Raw genomic sequence first — 15,240 nt, 5'->3', positions numbered from 1 at the left:
CAAAAAGATAATCCAATTCACAATAATCAATATTCACAGCCTTATCTCTACAAATAGGAAGATATTGAGAATTACAAGGGTCTATCAAACACCAGGAAGAAGGTCTGATGATGTAGGTGGCAGATACCTGCTCATCTTTAATTCTTAACATGCTTTGACATTTGGAGATCTAAAGCATCACCAAGCATCCTTTGACAGCAATGGAGCTTGCATCATTATTCATGGAAGCTGCATCAATTCCTCGGAAAGCAATCTGCTTGACTACCCAGCAACATGCTTGGAATTGTTAATTGCTTGTGGATGTGCTCAAATATTATCCGAGATTTGCATGAAAGAAGCAATCTTTTGTCTGTTGAAGATGCAGTTCATCTTCCTGTATTGCTCAGACCAAATGCGTAGCACTTTCCTAAATAAATACTTTTGGATGATTTTTAGCAGAGTATGAAGTGGAAATCTGGTGGGCATGAGTTCTCAAAGGTGATGGTGAGTAACAGTGATGAAGCCTTATTTTTTTCAAGATGCCATGATGAAGAACACCAATTGCAGATAAAAATTTGTATACATAAATTGGAAATTTGTACATTCATTTATCTAATAATATCAGTTAATATAATTTCTAAATATTTTGCCTCCATTATCGATTTGAAGCCAATCTGAGTGAAGCCTCAAACTTTGACTTTCTTTTATCGTGGCAAAAGTATTTATTTGTTTAAGTAACATGCAACATTTAATTATTTGGCACCCCATTAGGCTAAAAGAATTTTATTTTGGATTAGCATGCTGAAAGAACATATCTTTTAGTTTCCTTTCGAAGGATTACGGAATTATAATGCTAAAGATGATGACATAAACTCTGTACTGCATGAGTGAGGAACACTGTCTACGTTCCAAATTACTTGTTGACCAAGTTTCTTAAGAGGAAAAATAAAAATAAGAAAAAGGGCCATTCATCAAGTTTCTAATCTCCAACATGGTTGAGAAAGGAAAGAACAATTCGGATCTGTGTAATCCGTACGTGTAGTTGAATGGTCAAAGTGTCTGACGATTTGATAGCCTTTATTTTCTCATTTATTGTGAAATGGAGTCAAGTCAATCCATTATATATATATATATATATATAAAATTATAGTGGTGAATATTACAATATGATTATAGCCATTTAACAATTTGGCAAGTGTCGGCTTGAATCTTTTGAGCATTTCCTTCCAGAGCAGTGGACCTTTCATTGATAGCTCTATCCACCAACTGATCTTGAAAGCCAGAAGAAGACTGCAATGATTAAAGATCAAGATGAGCCATAGGCCAATCAATCACAGATGTGGTGTTTGATCTCGAAGATGTATTTTTTAGGAAAGCAGATACCTTGGTTGCTTCTATTAATATTAAGGTCAATGAGATTGAAACAAAGATCAAGAATTTAAATAAAGGAAGCATGAGGTTTTGGATTAACCCTCAAGATGATCAAAGACCTGGCAGGCAGCTGATCCAGAGGCACATCAATTTGATGAAACACTAGTAGTTGACCAATGTGATGAAGATTTGGTGGGGAGGAATATGATAATGATCTGGCTCTCTTGCACTCTGATTTCCAGTACAATCCTACATAAAGCATCTTTTAGGGTTTTCCTGATCAATGGCACTCTCCATTGTGCATGTAGGAAGAGGTAAGCTTTGTTTTAGAAACTAGAAAACATGCACTTCGTGAGGACCAATTAATCTCACAATCTGAAGTAGTAAATTTGACAAGCCTGTGACACAGAATCAAGAATATAAACAGCAACACCAACCAACAACAGTGATTCAACCATTTAACAACATTTTCGAACAACACTTGATAAATATATTCAAGCAGCATAACCCAATCACGTCGAGCATTAGAGTCTGAAGATCTCCAACCCGATTATCCAGAAGGCATAAATAGCTAATTCATATGTCTGCAGAAGTTTCATGACATAGAAAGTCTCTGGTATTAATGTGCTCGATCTCTGAGAATTTCAAGGTCCAGCTCTGAAGGATCAGTAGCCTGAATCTCATAGTGAACTCCATCCATCTCCCTCCTGAACCGATCTTTAGAAGTTGCATACAACATTTTAGCTCGGATTCGGGACACAGAAGGGGACCTGATGGCAGGAATAACAAGAGAAAAGACAACAATTATACCCTTTAATTGAAGTGCAAGAAGATGTACAGGAATGGAAAATAACAATAGCAAATGTAACACAAGATAGAAGTACTAAAATTTCAGATAAATGAAGCAACTGCTTCAGCAGCAGAAGAAGATATGATAAGGAAGCAACATCATAACATTAAAAGAATCAAGTTAGCATAGTGCAATTTCCTAGGCACAATAATGATACTTCATATGCCTGCAAAGATGCATAAAGCAAGAACAATAATTATACTTCTAACAGTGGTACAGACTCACAATCAGTTTTTCTGGCAACTGGTAATCATGTTAACAAGAAAAGTCCAATTCTGGGAAATGCAAAAATAAATATCACAATAGATTAATGGCAACAATAGCTTCATGGTTCTCATTTGAATTTAATCCAAATGATGAAGATATTTCAGTTCAATCCTCTCATTGCATGGGTGATTAATCAATAGGGAATCTCAAGACTAAATATATCTTAGAAAGACATCATTATAACTGAAACTTATATGATGGGATAATTATCTATTGTAAATTAAGTAATCAGCTATATAACTAGTGATTTCTGCTTTTACTATTAAGATCTGTAAAAACAACTATGTGCAGTGATACAAGGTTAGCTTTATTAAAATTTTACCAAATGATGTATCTTAATTAAACTCGAGAGAGATGTTTTCTTGTATCATGGTCTTCGATTACTGGTCAATGAAAGATACTCGAATTATAAAGAGTGTCAACCTAAAGCAACAAAGTCAAAAAGTCCAGAGACAACCATTTGCCACATCCCCACTCTAGGACAGATAAAAGATGCATATATCTCCTTCAAGGACCTCAATCAACTTTTGATTGTACTATACCCAAAGCAAAATAAATTGCAAGGTTTAAGCTAATTTATCAGAGGGCAGTGACAATTATAATAACAATATATACATTTTATACATATTCAATTGAAATTGCTTGGCTTCACAATTTTTAAGTCTACCAAGTCCTCACCTCTTAGTGATCCTTATATTCCATTGTTGGGTTTTGTAACATTCACGGTGTCAAGGGTAAAGATTTTGTTGTTAGTTAAGCTAATTTCTTCCGACAATAAGTTCATAAATTTTAAATAGAGGTTAAAGAAGTATGAGAGCATGCATTCTGCAGCTGTTAGCAAAAGAATCCTAGTAGTATGAATCTATTTTGCATGATTCGCCTTTCCAATTCATACCGGTGTACTGACCGGCCATCGGTATGGTACATACCAAGCTATGCCAACGTACCAACACATGGTACGGTAGGCATACTGATATACTGATATATACCACTTGTATCAGTATATTACCTAACCAAATCTCACTAATATTAACACCAGAATAGCCACTAAGAGGAGAAAATTCTAGCATCAAAAGTCTCACCAGGCAATGAAAAAGATCTTGCTTTTTTGACAATTCTCTTCAGTGACAAAGTCAAAATCATAGACAGCATAACGACAATCATTCTCAGGCAGAGATGCCATGAAATCATCATAGCTTTCAGTTGCATCTCCAGTCTTCTCCACAATAACCTGCTTTCGTTTCTCATCAATTTTGAATATCACATATCGATGGGTCTTCTTCCTTTGAAGCTCTACGAAGGTGTCTCTGCAATCCTCAGCAACACCCATTCCAGAGGATGCATTCGACTGAAAACATTTGAAGATAAAATTCAGACGTCATTAATGATTGTTCTTAGGATTGCGACATTTAAAATTCAATGAATTATTAAAGAAAATATAAATTTTAAAAACACAATTCATTCAGCAATAAAGAAAATAGTGAATCACCCAAACAAGAGATGATGGTCCTTTACATTGACAGGCAAGAAAATCAATATATCTGAATACACTGTTTTTAGAAGAAGCATTACAAGGCCCTGGCTCATGGCAGCCAGATGAGAGAGTGGGTTATCAAGCTGGTCCAGCAGGGTACATGTTTTATAAACATATGAACACAGAAGTGACTTCTTATGACACTAGTAATCCATGAAGCAACCACAACAAACAGTTACAAAACAGATCTATCAAAGCTAAGACCATATCTTGTCTTAGAAGTGTTTTTAATTTTATGAATTTTTTAATGTGCATAATTGCCTGCTGAAGAGCTTAACAGTTTTATGACCATCATGGACCAAAGCCAACACTGCCCATACTGTATTGGTAGTTTTACAAATGCACTTTTGATTTAAAATGTAGATGTAACAGTAATACACATAAAGAAGAAAGACATGAAATAATAACTTTATTTGATTAAAAAAATAAAAAATCTGAGACAAGGCTTAAGAAGAAGCCTATACTCTATAAGTTTCATACACATCTGCAGTCAAGATAAAGTGGAAAACGATTATTAGGGACCTTAGACTAATAAAAAAACCATCTAATTCAACAGCTTCAAAATAATAAAAAATAACTTTAAAATCAGAGTCAGCTAAAAAATAAAGGAAAATGCAAAATGTGTTAAGGTTGACATATATATAGTTGAATTGCCCAAGATTTATGGTGCTACAATGAATTACTATGCAGTTGATCGATTTTAAAGCTTTGTCGTGATGATATAGGATAAGCCAGATGAGATAAGTTCCATTTAAGTGATGAATCATCGCTTCAACAAGATGGCATTAATTTAATGCTAAAACAGATGGGTAACCAGAGGTGATAAACCACATTGTTTAGGAGGCAAAAAAGCATAAAGAAACTAATTGTGCATCTGAATAATGTGGTGCAAATAATGCGTATTTTCAAGCTTTAGTTTTAAAATAAAAAAATGCACCTCATAGAAGAAAATTGTACCTAAGGGTGCCAACCTACATAACAAGAAAAGAAGATTCATGAGGCTGAAACATCAAAAGTAAGCTGTAAAACAAGAAAATTCCTCAGTAGAAGGTTGCAAGAGTTTGTTGGTCAAGGAATTGGTTAAATGAACTAAGGCTCTACTGAACTCAGAGAGAAATAAAAGCATTGATAAATGAACTCCTACAGAACGAAAGGATTATCAAATTGAAAAGAAAGATGGTCAATTTAAAGAAAAAGTTAAAAGCCTTGTGGCTCAAGAAATAATTTGATATTGAAGGAGAAAAGCATAGGAAGATAAAGAGAGCATCACTAAAATGGAGGAAGAGGTAATATGAAAGAAAAGGAAGAATATTTATGGTCCTCAAAGAACAAAGGATTGACACAATTTGGATATTTTTGGGCAAGAGTGCATCTTGATTGTTAATCTCTTTCATCTAGAAAATTATCATTCAAACAAGTATCATGAAGCATGAATAGCTTTGTTAAGGCATTAGCCTTCAGTTTCGAGCCTAGGTTCTAAAGTCCTCTAGTGCTTGGGCCTCGACTAGAACTTACAACATTCAACGACACAATAAGAGAAGAACCAGTGACCACATCTCCTTCTACATCAAGTGATATGTACAAGATCATAATATCCAAGATTACAAGGTGCAAACTACACAGCTGCTGTACGATATATACATCGCTCCAACGTCAATGCCAGGTAAATATGCTCAGGAAAAATTATGAACAATTAACACAAGCATTCTGAAGTCTTAGTTGTAGGAGAATGAATCCCTGATGATGCAGCTATACCGTCCAGTGATGGTCTTCACACTACTTTTCAACGATTCCAAAGCTTGGAACAGCAAGAAAACGAAAACAACAAAACGCAGACCACAGACTTGGGCATCAAAATCGATATTTTCACATAAATGACTACACATCTGAATCTCAATTCAGAGTTGATATGAACATAAACCCCTAACGCATATAAAAAAAAGAAATTCCATGAACAACCAAAACGCCTAAAACAGTGTAGACGGAAACATAATTTCGTTGCCTTCAACACACCACAAATAGTAAACCCGATCGACCAACAACTCACTCGATCGACGGAGCAGTCAACTGAAATCTAAATAGAAAGACATCAACATCAAAAAGCGCCACAAACTGAACCGATCAAATCCAAATTCCCTGAAAACCCCAAAATTGAACAAGAAAAATAGAAAATTCCGAAAAAAATCGAAGACTGCACATCGATCGGGCCTCAAAATGAAATTACAAGAGATAAAAAAATCCGATCTCCTCAATCTGCCAATAAAATACAAAAGCAAAGAGAAAATCTTGATCGAGAACAGAAAATGAAGAGAAGAAGAACTCACGTAGGATCGGAGAAAGGCCATTTGGACAGACGAGGGATCGGCTCACATGCGACTCCTTTCTCTTCCCTTTGTAGGGATTACAGAAGAGAAACTGAGGAGGTGGACAGAAAAAGAACGGAGAGGAAGCAGACGGTACACCGAAAGGGGGGAGCAAGGAAGATTCGTGTTTTTACCGACAGTGACGGGTGCGAAAGATCGCTTCTTTTTCTTCGTATACAGATCGAGACCCCACCTGATGCAACACCGAAAGCGAACATGTTAAGGTACTGATTATTCTCGACCGTCGGATGGTGGGCCGACGGTAAACCGATGCTGTGGCCCGCGGACTCCTCTCGGAGCTTACGTTTTGGGCACGGCCCCCGGTATGACTCCTTGGGCTCCACTGTGACTGACGATTAATGTTTAGAGTATGGGTGGGGGTCATCGATCATTTGAGGTTCCGTTGTAATAAGATTTATATACCTACAAAACTACATATATTTGTGGTTTAGTAATATCTAGGAATTACTATTGATCCGGTCAAATCTCGGTTGACTGGTTTCTCGGTCGCGCTGGTCGATATAAAAAGAGATAAAAAAATATTTTTATAAAACATATATCTAAAAAATATGAAAGATATAATTATGAAATGTTGTTTTGTTATGCATGAATTTTGATGACTAAAAGATAAAAAAAATTCAAAATTCAAATAGGTTGACTGCGAAAGAAAATAAGAAAAATTCGAATGGGTGCCAATTAGTCTTGTCTAGCTGATAAAGATCTTTCTGCATTCATGAACTTGGAAATGCTGTTGTTGCTAAAATGTGGTTTGAGGTCTACATATATCACAAACATAAAGACCAGATTTTAGGGTTTCCATAGCTGTTCGTTTGTAGCAGATTGATGAATGCGCAGAGGTGGGTATTCGCACAACTCTTCAGGGCTACTGTAGTCGGTGATGTAGTTCTTCGATGTGGGAGTGTTTATCATTGTCCCGAATAGTTTATTAGATCATATGATCTATTTAATTAGATAAGATATATTATCGATATGATTAGATTCTAATTATGGTTATTGATCACTAGAAAATAAGTTTATGTTATAATAGAATTACTTAGGGGATGTCCTTCGATGGGAGGAGCTCTCCTAATAATTTATCCTAGACCCTCTACTCTCGCCTATAAATAAACAGGATATCTAGGGGTTAAATAAGACACATCTCATCTCAATTGAGAGATTAAAATTTTTCTCTCAATCTCCCTAATCCATCAATCTAAGTGGTCCTATGAAAAGATAGGAAGAGAGGAAATGAAATGTCTAGTTCTCTTTGCAGATTGATATCTCAGATCCAACGATGGTGCGCTTGTAGATCAGATAATGTTTATTCTTATGAACAACAACAAAGGTAGGCATCGTAATATTGTTAGATCTAATTTTATTTGATTTCAATCCTGGCATAAGAGTTTTTTCGTATTACAGATAGCATGATTATATATTTTATGCTAACAATTGGTAAGAGAGCCTATTTTCTTGAGATCAAATATATTAAATCTGTTATTTTTATTTACGATGCATGAATGATCCATATTTTCTAATGATCGTGGAGCAGCAATGGTCGTCGACGACCTTGCTACATATAGCTAGCGAATCTGCTAGCGGCAGAGGCTGCACTGGGCAGCATGCGCGTCGCAGCGCAATAGGCGGCACACGTATGTGGGCATCACCGTGCACATGCGACGGCCGCACGCGAGCATAGCTCGCGTCCATGCGACGACCGCACGAAGGCATACAACATCGACGGTGATCGTGCATGGGTAGGTCGTGCCCAAGCGGTGGTCGCGTGCTGGCAGTAACCGCGACTAGTCGTGCGTAGGCGATGGCAGGCACACAAGCAACAACCACATGCATGGGTAAGAACCGTCGTAGTGGCCGCGTGTGGGCAAAGGCAGCCCCGCGACGGTAGCGGTCATGCGCGGGCAGGAACCGCCATAGTGGCCGCACGCGGGCAGAGGTAGCTGGCTGTGGCAACGCCACACGCACAAGCAGCGGCGACGCAAGTAGTAAGGTTTTGGCAAAAATTATAGTTTTGCCCCAGGGTTGCCCTTTAGTCAAATTATAACTTTGCCCTTTTATATTTTATTAATATCTTTTATTTTTTTTATAGTTATACCCTTTACAAATCTCATAATTCCAGTTTATATCCTATCAAATATTTATAGTTTTACCCTTATGAAATTGAGAATTTCTAATTTATATTATCAATTATAAAATTAATAAATATGATTTATTATAATTATGATTGAATTTAATCATGATTATATTTTGATTATTTGATTAGATTTAATTTTAATTAAAAAACTATAAATTATGGTTTACTTTTATAGTTTTATCATATGACTTATTAATTATATTTTAACATGTGGTAAATAAAATCCAATTATTGTTCTTGAATATTCATTTAGTTATTCACATGTATATATTTGAAATTATGAAATAATGTTTATCTTTCACATGAAACCATGATTTATATATTATCATGATTATCATATGAGTTATTTCTTTTGCTGATTAATGTTTAATATGTTAGGAAAAGAGTCAGTACTAAGAGGGGGGGTGAACTAGCGTAGCGATAAAATACGTTGGTTTCAAAAAATTCTTTCGTACGATAAAAATCGATTTCAGAAACTTAACTTAAAATACATGTTCGTAAATGTATTGAAGGTAGTAAGCAAGTAAAATAGTTTGCAGTAAAGTAAATGACAACAATAGAAATGCAAACCAGAGAACACACCAATTTTATAGTGGTTCGGCCGTTGTGACCTACATCCACTCCGTCGATTCCTCTTCCGTCGAGGCCACCGGCATCCACTGTCGATCTTCCTTTAATAGGCGAAGATCAACCTCCTTCTTACACTCCTCTTCTCTTTTTACCGGGTTTAGGAGACAACCCTTACAAGCACACACACTCCTCTCTAAACAGAATTCTAACACTTAGACTAGAGAAGGATTCTCACAAGAGATTTCTACATCATTTTTCCCTTTTTAAATTCTCTGTGCTTGTGTGTGTTAACCAGGGATGAGAGGGGTATTTATAGGCCACCGATATCCACTATCGGTCTTTCTTCAATAGGTGAAGACCAACCACCTTTTATAACTCGATTCTCCTTTTACCGGGTTTAGTAGATAACCCTTACATTCCCCACTCACTCCTCTCTCAAACTATTCTAGCACTTAGAACTTTTGAGAGGAGTCAACATAAGATTGCAGTAGCGTTTCTTTTTATTTTTACTATGAAGTATTATGTATATTAACCAGGGATAAGAGAGGTATTTATAGGTCACAAGTTAATTCAAACTTAGAGCCTAAAAATATCTCATCTCAGGTTTCCTGAGTTCGTGCGGTACCACCGCTAGTATCAGTATGACACTGACACTGCACCGGGCGGTACCACCGCCTAGTCTAGTGGTACCACCACCCGACACTGGGCCATTGGGCGGTACCACCGCCTGGCACCATGCTAGGGGCAATACCACTGCCCAGACTGGTGGTACCACCGCTTGACATAATCTCGAAGATTGTGCCATGACGGTGCCACTTCTTGTGTCACTGTTTGGTCCTTTTCATTGGGCCCAACATAGTTCTTACATGGGCCCCTAATTGGGTTGGCCCAATTCCAATCCCAATTATGTGCTAACTACGAATTCTAAGATATTTCCTAAGCTAAACAAGTCCGTAAGTCTAGTTTCTTCCGGCAAGCTTCTAACGATCTTCCGGTGAACTTCTGACGATCTCTCGGCAATGTTCTGGCGGACTTCCGACAAGCTCCTGGACTTCACGACGATCTTCTTGGTGAGTTCCGACAAGCTTCTTTGGCAAGCTCCTAGACTTCTCGGTTGGTTCCGGCATAACTTCCGACAAACATCTAGACTTTCGACGAACTTTCGAACTCCCAATGAAATTATGTTCTTGACTCTGGGACTTTATTTTGCTTTATGCCTTGCTATCATAGTTAATCCTGTTAGGATCAAGAGCACTAAGAGGGGGGGGTGAATTAGTGCAGCGGAAATCTTATAACGATTTAAAAACCAAAAGCTGCGTTTGTTCAAAAACTATTATGATGCAAAAGCAAATTCTCAGTTTGTATCTAAGTGCAGTTTTCGTCTAAGCGCAGATTGCGTTTAAGCGCAGTTTTGCGTCTAAGCGCAGTTTTGCGTCTAAACTCAGATTTACGTCTAAATGCAGATTTACATCTAAACGCAGATTTACGTCTAAACGCAGTTTTACGTCTAAACGTAGTTTTACGTCTAAACGCAGATTTACGTCTAAACGTAGTTTTACGTCTAAACGCAGTTTTACGTCTAAACGTAGATTTACGTCTAAACGCAGTTAGACGCAGATTTACGTCTAAACTTTGAAACTCGTTTGTATACTCGCAGAAGGCAGTATGCAGTTGAAACTAAGACGTAAACGTGAACTGAAATCTGATGATTGAGCGAAGAAAGCCGATTTACGTCTGAATGCAGTTTTACGTCTAAATGTTGAAACTCGTTCGTAAAATCGTAGAGGACAGATTGCAGTTATTAATAGGATTAAAATGTAAGCGTAAACTGCAAGGAAGCTCGTTCGTAAAAGCACGGAAAACAGTTCTGCAGAATCAAACGTAAACGTAAACTGTAATGTATGAAAATACGAGTTTACGTCTGAATGCAGATTTGGAAGAACAGCACTTAGATCTTGTTCGTGAAAGCGCAGAGAGCAGTAGTGATGAGGGAGGTTTGCAGTAATGATAAAGTGCTCGAAAATAAACGCAAACCAGAGATTTAGAGTGGTTCGGTCAGCCTTGACCTACTCCACTTTTGGCTTCCTCCACCGATGAGGTTGCCGACGTCAACTAGGTGCCTTCCTTCAATGGGCGAAGGCCAAACTTCCCTCTTACAATTTCTCTCCTTTTGGCAGGCTTAGGAGACAACCTTTACAGACCTTTCTCTCCTCACTTTACAATTGAAAACTTGAAGAACAGAAGGAGGAGACTTAAAGGCTTTACAACACTTTTGAGCTCTTTAGAATCACAGAAAAGATCACAATTTCGGTATGGGTCTGTATCTTTTCAGTGCTGAATGGGTGGGGTATTTATAGGCCCCAAACCAATTCAAAATTCGAGCTCAAAACGATCAAATCGATCAAATCCCAGAATTCTGGGATCAGGCGGTTGCACCTCTCGACTGGAGAGGTGGCACCGCCTGGCAGAGCTCGAAGACTGAGCTCTGCCGATTGCTTCTCTCTGCCAGAGCTCGAAGACTGAGCTCGATGGTTGCATCACCTGGCAGAGCTCGAAGACTGAGCTTGGTGAATGCATCACCTGGCAGAGCTCGAAACTGAGCTCGGTGGTTGCATCACCTGGCAGAGCTCCAAGCTGAGCTCAGGCTGATCCACCTCTCTGCCAAAGCTCGAAGACTGAGCTTGGTGAATGCATCACCTGGCAGAGCTCGAGACTGAGCTCAGGCTGATGCACCTCTCTGCTAGAGCTCGAAGACTGAGCTCGGTGGTTGCATCGCCTGGCAGAGCTCGGAACTTGAGCTCTGGCGGTGCAACCTCTTGGCTGGGGCGGTTGCACCTCCCAGCCTCGCAGCCCAGGCGGTTGCACCTCCTGGCTGGGGCGGTTGCACCTCTCAACCCCACAGCCCAGGCGGTTGCACCTCCTGGCTGGGGCGGTTGCACCTCTCAACCCCACAGCCCAGGCGGTTGCACCTCCTGGCTGGGGCGGTTGCACCTCCTGGTGCAATCAGGGTCCGAATGGTTCACTCCATTCGACCCACTTTGAATCTTTTCAGGGGCCCAATTGCCCCAAGATTAAGCTAATGGGATCACCTCCCATTTTCATGCTTAATCATCATGCTAACTACGATTAACTCTAAGACAACTTCTGCAGCTTTGCTCCGATGCGTCAATCGCTTCTTCCGGCGAGTTTCCGGCCAACTTCCGTCGATCAACCGATGACCCTCGGTGATCCTTCTGCGGACATCCGGCATACTCTTGGACTTTGCGACGATCCACTTGGCGAGTTCCGACGAGCTTCGCTTGGCAAGCTTCTGGACTTCTCGGATCTGTTCTCTCTGAACCTCCGACGACCGTCCGAACTTCCGTCGAACTCTCGAACTCCCAACGTGATCATGATCTTGACTCCGGCGCAACTCCTACTGCTTGTCTTACTCTCATCGTAGTTAATCCTGCACACTTATCTCAACACATAGATTAGATAACAAATGACAATTGACTTCATCATCAAAATCCGAGATTCAACAAATCCTGCACATGTAAAAACACACTTTGATCTAGACAATTATTACTAAGCTTGAATCATGTTGTCCAGCATGTCATTGGTCCGTCGATGCTTCGTCCGATTCTTCGGCGCATCGTCCTCTCTTGCGTCCTATTGCCCAATCAACCAGTTGACTCCGTAACTCTCATATCTTTGGCGCAATATCCGCTTTTCTTGGCCCGATGCTCGAATCCATGGCCCGAAGCCTTCTGTCGATACGTTGACCAATCCTCCGGCTCGACATCCAATCTTCTGACATGTTCCACCGGCCCAACATGATTCTTCCTGCTTTGATTGTCTCATCCTGATTGAAGCATCCTGCATCACTCAAAACACAGATCAAATAATAAACACTTATCAATTGGTTTCATCATCAAAATCTGAGATTCAACAATCTCCCCCTTTTTGATGATGATAACCAATTGATGACGGAGTTAACCTTAACTCCCCCTATCAATATGCCATATTGATAGAACCTTGAATTCAAGCTGAATTCAAGTCATTGCAAATTTCATCATGAATATTTGCAACACGTCATCATGCATAACATGATCATACTTCTCCCCCTTTGTCATCAACAAAAAGGAGAAGTGTAACTTTCATTTGTTTGAGATACAAGTTCAATACATTACATCATAAATCTCCAGTTTTATCATCATGTAAGCTAGCAAAAATTTTACAAAATTTTAGAATATGCAAGTTAGCTATTTTTGCTTCCTTTTGCAATGTGCAAGTTGCAAGTTTTGCTTCTTGAGATAGGCAAGATAGCACTTTTGCTTGATGTTGCAAGATAGCATTTCTTGCTTTTGAGATGAGAAAACTAATAAGTTTTGCCTCTCTTTGTGATATATATGTTTGTAATTTTTGCTTCTCTTTAGATGTGCAAGCAAACTAGCAAGTTTTTTTTCTCCTTACAATTTGTGAGCTAGCAAATTTTACACACATGAAAGTTGGCAAGATTTTTGCATATTTTGAGATGAGCAATCTTCTTGCTTCTTCTTGACTTGTGTAAGCTAGTTAGCAAGTTAGCTATCTCCCCTTTTGTCATTATCAAAAAGAAGGAAAGAATACAATTTTGTATCTCTTTTTCTCTTTACAATAATTTTCAAATCATGACAAAGATAAATAGCAAAGATGAAAAATCAAGTCATGAATATCAAAACAATTTTTCATCATGAATATTTCATCATTGCATACATCATTATCATAAGTTGAAGTATTACATACATAATACCAAATCATCATGTATATAAAATATAAAATCATCATTACATGCATGATTCCAAATCATCATTCTAGAGTATCATTTCAGAAAATGATAAATATTAATTTTGACATCATTAAAAAAAAATCATAGTGTTGCATGCATTTTTATCTATGGGAAAAATCATAGTGCTGCATGCATTTTTATCTAAGGGAAAAGTCATAGTGTTGCATGCATCATCCCAAATCATTTCAAGGCATACAAGCTATAAATACAAAGAAATCATGTCATGAAAGATAATACAACTTGAATACTAAAATACATGATTCATATAGTAAATCTCATCTTTAAATAAAATACCAAAAATAAAAATCATAGGTGTACAAAGAAGAGATCTTGAAAAAAAAAAATCTCAAGTAATAAATCCAAGAACTCACAAGAAAAATCAAGATTCATTTAGAAAATCTCCTCTTAAAAAGATAACAAGTAGAATCATAGGAGAACGATTAATAAAAAATCTTGATTCATAATAAATCTTTCAAGTTATAATCAATTCATGAATACTGAAAGAACATTCATGATTCATTTGGATAATTTTTCTCTTTTGTAAATGACAAAAAGAAGCATAGAAGATATAAAATTTTGATTCATAAATCTCAAGAATATGTGAAAAATTTGGATAAAAAGTCATTCAAATTTAACTCATCAAAATCATTTTCATGGTCTATGAGATTCATAAAAATAGGTTCATTAGTCTCTTCTTTTTGAAAAGTTGATAAAGTAAAGAAATTTTTCAAGGAGAAAGCTTTCCTCTTTTCAGTTTGTTTCATACAAACATGCCTTTGTCTTTTTTATGCCAAATCAAAATATATATCATCTTTTAAAATGAATGTACAAGATTTATCATAAAAATCATCAAGATCAATAAATCACAAAAATCATCATGTATAACTTTTAAAATCTCATACATAAAATCATCATGGTATCAAAACATTTAATATTTTATTACATCATTATGAATCATTAAATATACAATTGTCAACACTTACACTATTTCATATGAGCATCACTTTTTCATTTATGTCAAATCAAAACATGCATCATTTTTAAAACAGAAAAAGTAACTTTCATTACGGTACAAACCGGTAAGCCATAAATCATAAAAATCATTAAGCATAGTTTTGAAATATAAACTTATTAAGCATGATCATTATGCATCATTACTTTGGGTATGATATTATTAATCATTGAGCATCTTTAATCAAAATCAAGAAACAATACGGAAATCAACATGATACACATTAATGCTTCTTAAAAATATACATAGGATTATCATTAGATTTAAATTTAATATTTTATTTCTTTATTATAAAACATGTAATTTTCATTATCATTTTCAAAATTATTGGCATG

General features: G+C 37.2%; 1 protein-coding gene across 1 annotated transcript; it reads right to left on the bottom strand.

The window, feature by feature from the left end:
- Positions 1–1,751: 1,751 nt before the first annotated feature.
- Positions 1,752–6,510, bottom strand: LOC135643193 (actin-depolymerizing factor 11). Its single transcript, XM_065159886.1, has 3 exons — positions 6,326–6,510; positions 3,550–3,815; positions 1,752–2,120 (listed from the first exon to the last, which is right to left on the bottom strand). Exons 1-3 carry the CDS (start codon positions 6,344–6,346, stop codon positions 1,970–1,972), a joined length of 438 nt encoding a protein of 145 aa, XP_065015958.1. The 5' UTR covers positions 6,347–6,510; the 3' UTR covers positions 1,752–1,969.
- Positions 6,511–15,240: the final 8,730 nt, after the last annotated feature.

Source organism: Musa acuminata, chromosome BXJ3-7 (assembly GCF_036884655.1).
Source record: "Musa acuminata AAA Group cultivar baxijiao chromosome BXJ3-7, Cavendish_Baxijiao_AAA, whole genome shotgun sequence".
In the NCBI taxonomy this organism is placed as follows: Eukaryota; Viridiplantae; Streptophyta; class Magnoliopsida; order Zingiberales; family Musaceae; genus Musa; species Musa acuminata.
This window is presented reverse-complemented; position numbering and strand designations above follow the sequence as displayed.

Excerpts from the sequence above, each read along its gene's own strand:
- LOC135643193 (XM_065159886.1), bottom strand. The coding sequence starts at position 6,346 with ATGGCCTTTCTCCGATCCTAC. Across the intron at positions 3,816-6,325 it reads TGGCCTTTCTCCGATCCTAC|TCGAATGCATCCTCTGGAAT; the intron begins GTGAGTTCTTCT and ends AAATGTTTTCAG. Across the intron at positions 2,121-3,549 it reads AAGATCTTTTTCATTGCCTG|GTCCCCTTCTGTGTCCCGAA; the intron begins GTGAGACTTTTG and ends TCCTGCCATCAG.